Genomic DNA, 12,428 nt, shown 5'->3' with positions numbered 1-12,428 from the left:
ATCAGCCTATCAGCGCCCAGCGCACGTGACGAGCGGTCTTTGCGATGACCTCATCCCTGGTGTGGGATGACGTCAAATTCAAGATGGATGGAATCACGACAAGCAGGCTGAAAGCTACACAACACTGAAGAAAGTCCTGGCTGCGTGGAGGCGAGACCGTTTTCACGACGGGATGGGTAAGTGTGGCCAGGCTACAGCATTTCTCGTTGGACAGAAAGAGCCAGACACAGAGTTGCTAAGTGCTGTTGAGGAGAGGCTTTTTCCCTTTTCCGCGCTGACGTAACTCTAAACGGGGGGATTGAGCTGCTGTAAAAGCCGAGCCGCTCCGAGCCCGTGTGGCAGACTGCGCCGTGTCAGGACGGGCAGGTGTGCGTTTGCCCTCCTTTTGAGTGGCTAAAAGACGAAAACGCCACTTCTACTGAACATAACGGCTCTAATTCACTCCCAACTCACTCCAGCGACCCGCTTTCTGGGATTAACAGCGGCGTCCAGAGAAGCGCGCTCAACTTTTCCGCTCTCCCCCCGGAGTGACGGAGCTGCAGGGAGCCGAGCCGTCGGAGCTCCGCTGCTGTGTCACACCGCGTCCACGGACACGCAGGAAGCAAGCGAGTGCGTCCTAAACTGAACGAGTCGTTTCTGTCCGAGAAGTTCTGACAGGAGAAACTAAAAGCCATGTCTAATAAGCCTCATTTAGCTTCCTCTTAAAAAAAAAACTGCTACGGCGGCATTTTCTGTTTCCCCCTTCAGATTCCCGATAAGTTTAATGTTGGAATCGACCTGGCGTTGTCTGCTTTTTAATGAATGAATGGAGCTTTTCCCCATTAACATTTATTGAATGTGTCGTGTCAATGTGCAAAACAGAAGAAAATTGCTTTTCCGTTGGAAATTTTCAAAGTAAATGTCAATAACTCACGTGAACAATTATTATTTTGAACAATGGGTTAGACTGGAGATATATCTTTAATAAAGGATTTTAACTCAGTATATAACTCGAAATATCGCAAACAGCAAATAATGTCATGTACCACTGCATACACTGTATAAAAAGTATAACATTTAAAACCAAAAAGAATAAAATAGCATGCAATTTAAAAACAGTATGACAAGAACAAATGCTAGTAAACAGAGGGAATATCAGTCTAAGTCACTGTTGAATTTACAGATTATGTTATATCCAAATTATTTATAGACAGTTTATCTTGCAAGCAGTATTTGCAGATTTAAAGTTCAATGGAATGCTCGTATTTTATTTAAGGTTACATCACTTCTAACTTATGACAATCTTTAAAATTAGCATTTTCTACGGCTACTTTACTTTTCTAAAATTTCTTTAATTTTCTTTACGTAGTACTCACATATATCTTCTGGAGTACTACATCATATCCAGAGCTGTTATTTACATCTGAACTAGCTATTAAAAACATACTCCTTTATGTACTGTAAACTAATCATTTTCATTAGTGTAAGCAGGTATGCTTTTACTGCAATGACCATATATTTGGAGTCACTGTTTATGTTTGTCTGCTGGTATTCCTAAACAAGTTGCAGCACCAAACCAAAGCATAATTCTGAGCTTGGATTCATAAATGGTGTGTCGGTACGAGATTCTGAAAGTCCGACAGCCTTCTAAAGAAATTCTGCATCACAGTAACTGCACAGAAATTTAGGATACTATGATCTAAGCGGTACTAACACGGACTAGTGATTCATTTAGACACATGTATGTATTTTTATCATTAATAATTTAATGACTCTGCTGTATTTTTTGTGACCAAATACATTTTCCTTGTTCTAAATGAGGCCTTCTTTTATCCTCTCTGCTGAGGAAATTTGATCTGCTCTTTGCAGGATGGCATCAGCACACTGAAGTTTATGGCTTTCCCTCTGCTGAAGCGCCATGTTATTTTTTATTATTATTATATGATTAGAGATAATTGTCTGCACAGGTTGGTGTTGTGTTGAACTTTAATTGAAGGGTGTTTTTTATACTTCCTGCATTGACTGGTGCCTGACAGCAGCTTGACAAAACAGCGTTTTCCTGTACGCAGACTGATAAAATGATGTAATGCCCCATAATTACCAATGATTGTCCATGGTTAGAACTTGTTTCACTGTGTTTAAAAAAAATCTCCTGCTCTCTGTAGATCATCCAGTAAACATGTCTCTGGGTTAAACTGCAGGCATATTAATAGCTACGTTTATCAGTTGGGAAGTTGTTGGGTTTTTGTTGTTGTTGTTGTTTTTTTATTCTTGTGAATATTAGCTTTGAACAAGCCAGCGTAACTGTCTGATTCTTTTATAGGTGTTCTATGAGAGCAGTCCATCTTCCTGTGAAACACGTCAGAAATGATAACTTACAATTGTCTTTTTTATATGTCATTTCTTAAAAAATACTTTGGATAAATTGCTACAGATGTCCATGAACAGTCAGAAAATGGCAACATTAAACCTCCATGACTTTTAAAAGTAAGAATTTGGCCCTTACTTTTGAATTCATTGTGCATTTCCTTTTAATCCACATATACATAGAGGCTCAAGCAGATGCATACTAATATTTGATTCAAGCCACACACCTTTTGTAGCTTCGACACGGTCCTGGGGTAAGTCTGAGTTAGGCTGCGTTTATCAGTTTTATTGAAATCAGCTGTTTAAGCTCTGTAGTCAGAAAAGAGAAGGTTTGAGCTACTCGGCCACAATGAGAAGAGGAATGTTCGGAGAAGTCAAGGTGTTGCTTTTAAACCTAACAATGCTTCAAATATAGTGGTGGTAGTATCATGATGAAGTACTTCCAGATGCTGGTTGTACTGGGGATAGAACAGTGAGATGGTTGAAACTGGGCCATAACTGGGTGTTCCAAAAGGTAAACAGCACTCCCAAACCCACATAAAATTAGTTTTGGAAAAGGATAAAGTATGTCAAAATGAAGCTTTTAGAATGGATCAGACCTCATCTTTACTGAAAATGTGTGGAAATTCTTAAAAACACATCAAAGCCACTATTTTTACTTCTTCATGGCTACAAAACGCTGGGGGTTTCTCTGCAGATTACTGAAGGACATTTATCCAAATGTTTGTAAAGGATATGTATGTAAATATTTGATTCTGTGGGGAAATATGTTGCCCTATTTGGATTATGGAAGTGTATATGTTTAAAACCTATTTCAAGTAACTTGTTTTATTTCCAACCCCTCCTGAAAAAAGTAATTGTATCAACATATGGAAACATTTATAACCCTACAAGGATGAAAAGTGAAAAATAAAATCAGTTTTATTACTTCTATAATTTCCACAGTTTGCTATTAGATGGCATCTTATATCTGGTAGATTTCTGAGATATGTTTGGCTTTTGTTTAATCTCTCTGCGTAAAGTTTAGAAGAATAATCTGGAGGAAGATATTTGCGCTAACTGATAAAATTAATATCTGTTTAACATCATATTGAGTTGAAGAGACAGAAATAAGTCAATCATTATCTTTTATTTTGTTTATGCTATTCTTTTTGCTCATTTGTAATGAAAACCCAATATTAAAGCCTATGAATTAATGTACATCTGTATTCTCTTTCAGCCATGGAGAGCCTTGTGCATTACAGTAACCCCTCCCATGCCCTCTCAGTGTTGGGGGTTCTCAATGAGCAGCGGCTGCGGGGCCAGATGTGCGATGTGATCCTGATTGTGGCAGACCAAAGGTACCAGGCCCATAAGAGTGTACTTGCTGCCAGTAGCGAGTATTTTCAGTCTCTTTTTACACGGATGGGTGGAGACTCTCTACGAGTTGTGAACCTGGACTTCTGTGAACCCGACGCCTTTGAGATGGTTCTGAATTACATTTACTCCTCCTCTCTTTTTGTGGACAAAGGCAGCCTGGCAGCCATTCAAGAGCTTGGCTACAGCCTTGGAATCCCATTTCTTACAAACATTGTGTCAACGAGGCCTCATGCATCCTACTGCGTGTCCAGGAAACGGCTCTCGTACTCAGAGGGGGATGAAAACGATGCCCAGACAAGGAGCGTTATTGTGTGTCGGGTCCAGAACAACACAGCCCACCCCTCTCACTCAAATTATCAAGGAAAAACATCAGAGAGATCTCCATCTCCTTATTCTCCTCGAGGGACGACTCAGCTTCCATCAGAACACAACTCGCATGAGTCGGTCAAGAACTCTGAGACCAGCGGGAAATCATCCAAGCAGAACAAACCCCCGGAGAGGAAGTCCAGATATCCATATTCCACCATACTGAAAGGAAATTTATCACACATCAAATCAGTCAGGCCTCAGCTGACATCATCTGTGTCTTTTAGTGACGCTGATGTGCAGCACGTCAGCCTACAGTCTGGTTCTGACCAGGACACCAAAGAGGAGATCGAAGAACTCGACCACCACTATCATAATAACGTTCCCTTCCAGGGTCAGGCCAGAGAGCGGAGCCAGGCCACTGACCGGAGCGGCCCACTCATAAAAAGCCTACTCCGGAGATCACTGTCCATGGACAGCCCTGTTCCAGTTTTCTCCCCAACGCTGGAACTCAAAGATCTCCAAAACCGAGAACAATCAGTTGTCAAAATTGCCTCAAAGGCATCAGGAACTGAAACGTTCGCCCACAATGGCAACTCGACTAGAGCATCCCCTCTGGTTCTCAGGTCCAAATATCTCAACAGGTATGATAAGGAAACTCAGGTAGAAGAACATGTCAGTGTGAAAGCTGAGCCGAGCAGTCCCCTCGCCGATCCCATGGACATTGTTCGGATCACGGTTGGAGATGCTCTGCCAGTTAATCTCAAAGACTTTCAAACAAATTACAGCCAGGGCTCCAGGACAGATTTTAGTCTTCCAGGTAAGAGGAAGGAGCGGCCTGACAACAGAAGGTACCCATTTAAAAAAAGTAAAGTATTCAAAGAACACGTTACTTCACAGGAGACAGAACCTCAGCATGCAAATAGCGACCCCGGTGAGAACAACGCAGAACCATCTCCGAATAAGATTTTTAAATGCTGGAACTGCCTAAAGGTTTTCCGCTCCAGTGCCGGACTGCATCGTCACGTCAATATGTATCACAATCCGGAGAAGCCGTATGCTTGTGACATCTGCCACAAGCGCTTCCACACTAACTTCAAAGTGTGGACTCACTGCCAAACCCAGCATGGGGTGGTTCAGAACCCAGCTTCATCCTCCAGCTCGTCTGTGCTGGATGAGAAGTTCCAGAAGAAGCTGATAGACATTGTGCGAGAGCGAGAAATAAAGAAGGCTTTGCTCTGGAAGCTGAAGAGGAATAAGCAGGGTTTGCAGTCTCCTTCTCTTGCCAAAAAGAGATCAAGGTCCAGCTTTGTGTGTCCCTACTGTGGCAAAGTGTTTGTGTTCCAGTCCCAGTACAGGCTGCATTTAAGGACACATCCTGCTGAAAAGGCCAACCAGGACACAGGGAGTGAGAGTGTCCTCTATCCGGAACAGGATGAGATCCTTCAACAGAACAACACAGACACTGGTGTTTACTCCTGCAGGCTATGTAATGTTAAGCTGTCATCACTCGTAGAGCAGGGCGACCACGAGAGAGGCTGTCGACACGCAACTGTGTGCCCTTACTGTGGCCTCCGCTTTTCGAGCCCAGTTGTCAAGAAGGACCACGAGGCCCATTGCAGGTACAAGAAACTGACATGCCTGGAATGCATGCGCACCTTCAAATCTTCCTTCAGCATTTGGCGCCACCAGGTGGAAGTCCACAACCAGAACATGATGACTGGTAAAAATCAGATTCACCTGAAGCAACCAGAGATCGATGAAGAGGCGCCCGACGCTCTGGGAGAGGAGCCTTACAGTGACGAGGCTTCAGCGCCTGGGAACTTTCAAGAGAACATCAGTTACAGCGACTCATCGGGTCCACCCATGTATGACTCCGAGGACTCCTCGTCCTACGTGCCTGAGGACCTGAGCATGGGCCACCACGGCAAACTGGTTGTGAAGGAAGAGCCATTGGAGGAGGCGGTGAGTGAGAGGGACGGTTCAGAGGCTGGGAAGGCTGGGCCTGAGGAACACGGGGTGCGGCCTTGCGAGAAATGCGGCAACCTCTTCAGCTCTCGCAAAGACCTGGAGCGACACCAGGAGCTGCTGTGCCACATCAAACCGTTCATCTGCCACATCTGCAACAAAGCTTTCAGGACCAACTTCCGCCTTTGGAGCCACTTCCAGTCCCACATGTCGACAGCCAGTGAAGTCGGAGCCAAAGAGATGAACATGCATGCTCCACCCCTGTCTCCCTCCCCGCCTCTGACTCCCCAAAACTCGGAGCGGCGTTCTCCACAAGCCTCTGTGCTCAGATCCCCTCAGGCACCAGCAGCGGCAACCATCCCGGAGGAGTCGAGCAGCCCAGAGCCCTGCGGCTCGTCAGCAGGCAAGGCAAGCAGGCCTGGGGTGGAACCCAGCGGCCACGGTGGCTCCCTGTCCAGATCCAACAGCTTGGAGAATCCAGGCGGCCCTCACGAGCCGGACACGCTCTTCTACCACGCACCGTCTCTGTCTGCGCTGACGTTTAAGAGGCAGTACATGTGTAAGCTCTGCCACAGAACTTTCAAGACGGCATTCAGTCTGTGGAGCCACGAGCAGAGCCACAGCCACATGTAGGGCCGACAGCGCCGCCCTTCCCTGAACTCTTCATGTTAAGATGAGCACATCCACAAACCAGACTCTGAATGTAAAGCTTCTTTGCTTGCCTCCAGTTGTATATTTCAAAGTGGCCATGTTTATTAAAGGTGTAAAGATGAATGTGCAATCAATTGCTAGGTTCCTCTGTGAGATAATACAAGCAGTTAATTCTTTGAAAACTTATATAAAGATATGTCTTTTCAACATCTTGAGTTGTTTGTATTTACCTAAGTATGTGTTTTGTAAAAACAAGGTTCAGAGTTGTTACCCTCTTTATTTCAGCTGGTTTTGCTTTGTGAAGAAGAAGAAACGGCCACGTACCTTGTTCTTTCAGAGTGTGTGTGTGGAGGTGCATTAAGGTTATCAGGCTGCTGTTAAAGTAAATAATAATGCTTTTTCCTTTTATGTTGGCTATTTCTCTTGGTGTGAATGGCGTCTCTTAAGATACTATTGGTGGCCTCAATGATGTAATCAATATGCACTTTGTTTAAAAGCTTACCTCCGTTATAGGACAACGCGGACCGCCGTGCTTCAGATCATTTAGTTGTATGAAGTGAAAATGAAATGTTAAAAATTATGTGTTTTTCTCAGACTGCCTTTTCAACATTCAATGTGTTCACTGGATAAGATTTCCTGTGCTATTAAACCAGATCAAGTACATAGTTCATGGATTTTTCTAATAATTAGCCCAGTAAATAATGTTCAATTAGGTGGTCCAGTCCAATCATTAATCAAATGTTCTTACCAACAGAGGTAAAGATGTAGAAAAGGCATTAAATAAACTCACCTTTTACAGCCACAGCACTCCGAAGAACATAGAAAAATACAACCTTTAAGAAGATTTAACTATTATAGCCCATATTAAGAAATCATTGTTTTTAATCCAGGGAAGAAGGTAGATTTAGTGAACCAGTTCAGTGTTGATTATGTTTTGGATAAGATTTTCTAAATTCTAAGTTTCTTATGCTGCTGCAAAAAGAATGAATTTATATTAAGTCTTTTTCCGCCTTTCGCCAGGTTTGCCGATGCATTTCGGCACATCTATATGCACAGTACAGGCAGCCAGTTGGAACTAAAAGATTATGTTTTGCTGAATACAGTTCATGGTTTTATAGCTGTACTTTACTGTCTAATCTTAAAATTCTACAAACTATTTCTGTTTCTCAACTCTTTTTGCGTTTAAACCTGCAGAACCATTCATACAGACAACCAAACGCCGGTAGATTTACTCATGTTTTACTGTTTTGATGGCCTTATGTGGTTTTTTTTTGTTGTTTTATTGTTTATCTTAGTTCACATAAAAGCACAAATAATTTTCAGAGAACTCGTGACTCAGGCATTTTAAGGTGATTAATGTTTAGATAAAGTAACCCACAACCGAATTATCAAATTTATAAAAAAAAAAAAAAAGAAAAAGAAAAATAGATTATTATGATTGTATTCCAGCAGTTTTGCAGTTGTATTCTTGTATTAGCATATATTCCTGCCTTGGTGGATTAAATTCTTTGTCAATTTATCCTGACTGCTGCCATGTAGAAGTCAAAATTGGTTTCTGTTTCTCTTTTTTTTTCTCAGCAGAAAAAAAAGCTGCATAGTGATGTTCTGCAGAAAGTCTGTATTGCTACTAGTGCTCTTAATATCTTGTGAGAGAAAAAAAAAATGTCGCCGAATTGATTCGATTTGTGTAAATGGAAGTGTTTATATTCTCAATTTTTGTACCTCTCTTTTTTGTTTTGTTTGTTTTTGTTAGTAAACAGAAGTTGGATCTTTTTACTCTTCCTGTGCTCTTACTGCAATAATTGATATTTGTATCGGCATTGGTTGCATAATTGTTGCTTTTGGAGACTTTGGTATTGAAGATTTCTACGTTTATTTTGTGCTACACTTCTGTAATAAAGAGTAACAGTGGAGTAAAGATACGACCAGCGGTGGTATTGTGAATTATTTCATCACTGATCTTGTAGCTCACTTAATAAGAAATTTGGATAATATGTAATTATAATCATAACTGCTGCTTCTTACATAGACAAAAAAACCTAACTTCTTTAAAGCTGATATAAACTCCTGTGCGCAACATTCACCTGCCAGAAAATATCTTTAGACGCCTGGTTGACGTGTGCGGAAGCGAAGTAATTCCACATGTTGTTTTCCTGTGGGCAGACAGTTTAAGCTTGCAGAGGATGTTTCTCAGGTTGTGGGCCACCGTGACACATTCTGACTGGAAACCAGGGAGTGAACTTAGGATGTGTTAGCTTTAATTTGGAGAAAAAAAAAAAATACAAACTGGAAATCCTGTTCTAACCTGCATGTAAGGTCACCCTCGCCTGAAAATGCACGCAGAGGAAGCTGCTTTTTTTCCCCTCTCTCTCTCGTCAGTGAGGAAATCTTTTTCCCAAACTCAGCTTTTTATCATTTGCACCAAAACCAAGCTGTTTCTGTTTGTCCATTTCAGTCTGCAAAGTTTGATTAGAATAATTTATTAGGAAATGTGACACTATTTACAGCTCTGTTGGATGCTGTGCTGCTATAGGTGCAATTTCAGATCTTCGAAAACAGAGTGCATAATTGACAAATGAACAGAAACGGTGCAGAATCACATCTTACATTAACACCAGTGATAACAGACGCTGCTTCAAACCTACAGCAGAAGAGCTGACACGTCTTTTGCTGACAGCAACAAAAAAAAAAACATAACTATTTAGTGATTTAAGAAGATGATCCTCACAAGGCCAGAGTGTCTTTTATCAGCCTCCTCATGGTGGTGCTCACGGAAGTTCCGAGAGAATCGGTGATCTGGTACGTGATTTTGTACAGGTACGGCTGCACATCTTTCAGACTGGTGTCAAAAACATTGTCCACTTCAGACTGGGTGGGCATCTTGGGCAGGTATTCGTGGCGGTTTATGACCTCCACCACGTTGATCACCTTCTCCCCGAGCTTCTCGCCCACTTTCTCCCTGCAGATCTGTCTCTCCTGCTCATTAGCCAGGTTGACCACGCTGACTTTGATGCTCCACACCTCCCAGGGGATGCACTCGTCGGAGAAGGGCCAGCGAGACTTCTTCTTCTGGTAGAACTCCAGGGAGATCTGCCCCATGCCGTCGCTGCTCAGGGCATCCTGCGGGTATAAAAGCACAGACGAAAACAGGTCATAATGAGCATTTTCCAGGCCTCCTTACACACGACAAGGCCAATAATCATACGCCGAAGCCGCCCATTTGCCTTGAATTCAGACACCGCTTTCCTGATCACCCTGTCCAGCTCCTCGGAGGAAACCCTGACAAAGGTGAAGTCGATGAAATCGCAGTCGATGTCCTGAGTGCCCACGGTGCCGATGGAGTAGGTGCCCTCCTTCTTGTAGTGAAACTTGCCCGTGCTTCGGTGCAACAGAATGGTGTGTAGCAAGGCGAGCATAGCCTCCTCCACCTGGCGAGCCTCCACCGTGACCTCCAGAACCTCCGAGCGACAATTCATGCTTAATAGTTGCTTATTTCCATTTACAGCTGAGCAAATACAGCCAGAGTCACGGTAGCTCCTACGGTGGGATGACGAAGGTATATTTTGTTTACCTCTAAAAAGGGGCGGAGACTTCCGCACTGTTTTACACCGTTCAATAAAACACTTCAGATGTGCTCGACTGAAAAAAATCTAATGTTTTCCTAGACAATTATGTCTAGGAAAACATAAGAGGGCTGATAAACACCAGCGTAATACAGCTAGCTGGATATTTGCTGCTACACCAGAATGGACGAACAAATACGCTGAAGTTGGCTTCACATTCGAAGCTTCCGCCGTGACTCAATAAAGGGCTGCTCCGCTGTTTTGAAGGACCAGGACTACCAAGCGCTAGTTTAGTTTAGCTAGATTAGAATCTATCATTTTAAGGATATTAATATTAATTACTAATATTAATTTGAAAAAGTTTCCAGAAGTCATCATTAATATCTTCAAAGCAAAAGCAGCACAAACGAAATGTTGCTGCGCAAACGTTTGACATAAATTTTGTTAGATTTGAACAAAGTTTAATTATTCTAAAAAAAAATTGCATGCGTCACAGACTGTATTTTAGGATTGTTTAGAGCTCAAAGTAATTATTATTGTCATTTTAGATTGAGTTGATCGGATATAGTTCAGAGTCCTTTTAATATTGTGTTCAGTGGTGTAATTTTTGCACAAACAACTTTACAGTTACAATAGAATGACATCTGGATAATAATGTTTGGATTTACTTTTGTATAATGTGTACTGATATGTAAATTAGTATAAATACACGGAAGTCTGCCACCACGTGAAGCAATAACCATGGCAACGTCCTTGTTCGAAGCAGTATAACTATTTATAATAATAATTATTATATATTTTATTTAAAAGGTGCTTTGAGGACACATAATGTCACCTCACAAAAATAAAAATACATTTTAAATTAAAAAAAAAAATCCAAATTAAAAAAATAAAAATAAAGAGATCCTGCAAATGCCTGAACAGCAGCGCGTTCAGCCAGGATTTAAAGACAGACAGCGTGTCAGAGAGTCCTTTGAGTGGGAATGTGGACGTTTATTCTAAATAGTAGAGATGCTTCATGTCCATAAGGCGCATTCACAAAGCGGGCGACTCGACTGAAGGATGACTGCAGCTGGACCGGTACCGGTACCGCACGGCTCTTTAAGTTTTGCTCAAAGCTCCAGGATGATCAGTCTGCGCAATCTAAACGCTCATAAACCATCATCAACATATTCCTTTATTTTTATTTTTTTCCCTTTATTTAATCAGGTAAACCCCGTTGAGATCTAGATCTCATTTTCAAGAGGGACCTGAAACCCGGAGGAAACCCGAGGATGATCTGCTGATCATATTGATCAGCAGATCAATATGATCTCTGATCAATTGCTCCCTCTGAATCCTTCCATTGGCGATGTTCTCAGAGCCAAAGCGCTAAACAATTACGCGACTCACCTTTGCGCAGCTACTTATATACGTGTGTTTGCATACACACCTTGATCAACTTAAAAAATAATCAAACCTGTTGATTATTTTTAATCAGCAGGTTTGAGTTAATCTGCGGATCCAACCCTGTTTTCTTCTTTTAGTGAGAATGAAATGACCCCATAGACGTATTTCATGCGCTTCGGCGCACAGACCAATGCGTTACAACTTTGAGACAAAAACTGAGAAAAAGTACTATTCGAGGGAGGTTTTCACATACTTTTATTTTATTTATTTTGTGTGCGTGTTAGCTTATTGTCCGAGCTATGCGGTTCAGTTTCATCGTTTACGTTTAAACAATAAAATATTAAAATCATGAAAAACATCGGGTTTGATGCTTCTTTGTCTGGATATCACCGAATGTAGTCAGACTTCAGTGTATTTAGGTGAGTTTTGACGCTTTGTAGTTTGATATTGTCCACAGAAAGCGTTTGCGTACCTGCCGCACATTTTCACGCCAGCGACAAAGTGTGCGTATATTTACGCAAACTTTGACGCAAAGTTAATTTTTATACCTGCCGACTTGTGCGTAAAATATGGCGCCGCACATTTTTTTGTGCACACGCACGCTTTATGCATGAGGCCGCAGGACGTCTTGTTTTTTCAGTGACAGGCGTTATTTAAAGTGAGTGATTGACTTCAGAGGAAATCTGGCTGAAGTTCCAAATAGGACACTAACTTCAGCGTCTTTGATGACGTGAAGGTAAGGTACGGAAAGCCGAGTAGCTCAAAACACACATTTAATGTATTTTTTGGAAAGCTAAATTTGAATTTTGCCCACATTTATGTTTTCAGTTGCAGTATTAAAATTCT

At 41.9% G+C, this 12,428-nt stretch overlaps 2 protein-coding genes across 2 annotated transcripts; one reads left to right on the top strand and one right to left on the bottom strand.

Moving 5' to 3' along the window:
• The first annotated feature begins 24 nt into the window (after positions 1–24).
• On the top strand, positions 25–8,555 carry zbtb21 (zinc finger and BTB domain containing 21). The gene is made up of 2 exons (XM_028030696.1): positions 25–176; positions 3,566–8,555. Exons 1-2 carry the CDS (start codon positions 173–175, stop codon positions 6,610–6,612), a joined length of 3,051 nt encoding a protein of 1,016 aa, XP_027886497.1. The 5' UTR covers positions 25–172; the 3' UTR covers positions 6,613–8,555.
• Positions 8,556–9,094: 539 nt separating this feature from the next.
• atg101 (autophagy related 101) lies at positions 9,095–10,412 on the bottom strand. The gene is made up of 2 exons (XM_028030706.1): positions 9,855–10,412; positions 9,095–9,750 (listed from the first exon to the last, which is right to left on the bottom strand). Exons 1-2 carry the CDS (start codon positions 10,104–10,106, stop codon positions 9,355–9,357), a joined length of 648 nt encoding a protein of 215 aa, XP_027886507.1. The 5' UTR covers positions 10,107–10,412; the 3' UTR covers positions 9,095–9,354.
• Between the last annotated feature and the right edge of the window lie 2,016 nt (positions 10,413–12,428).

Source organism: Xiphophorus couchianus, chromosome 11 (assembly GCF_001444195.1).
Source record: "Xiphophorus couchianus chromosome 11, X_couchianus-1.0, whole genome shotgun sequence".
Lineage (NCBI taxonomy): Eukaryota > Metazoa > Chordata > Actinopteri > Cyprinodontiformes > Poeciliidae > Xiphophorus > Xiphophorus couchianus.
This window is presented reverse-complemented; position numbering and strand designations above follow the sequence as displayed.

Excerpts from the sequence above, each read along its gene's own strand:
- atg101 (XM_028030706.1), bottom strand. The coding sequence starts at position 10,106 with ATGAATTGTCGCTCGGAGGTTCTGGAGGTCACGGTGGAGGCTCGCCAG. Across the intron at positions 9,751-9,854 it reads AAGCGGTGTCTGAATTCAAG|GATGCCCTGAGCAGCGACGG; the intron begins GCAAATGGGCGG and ends TTATACCCGCAG.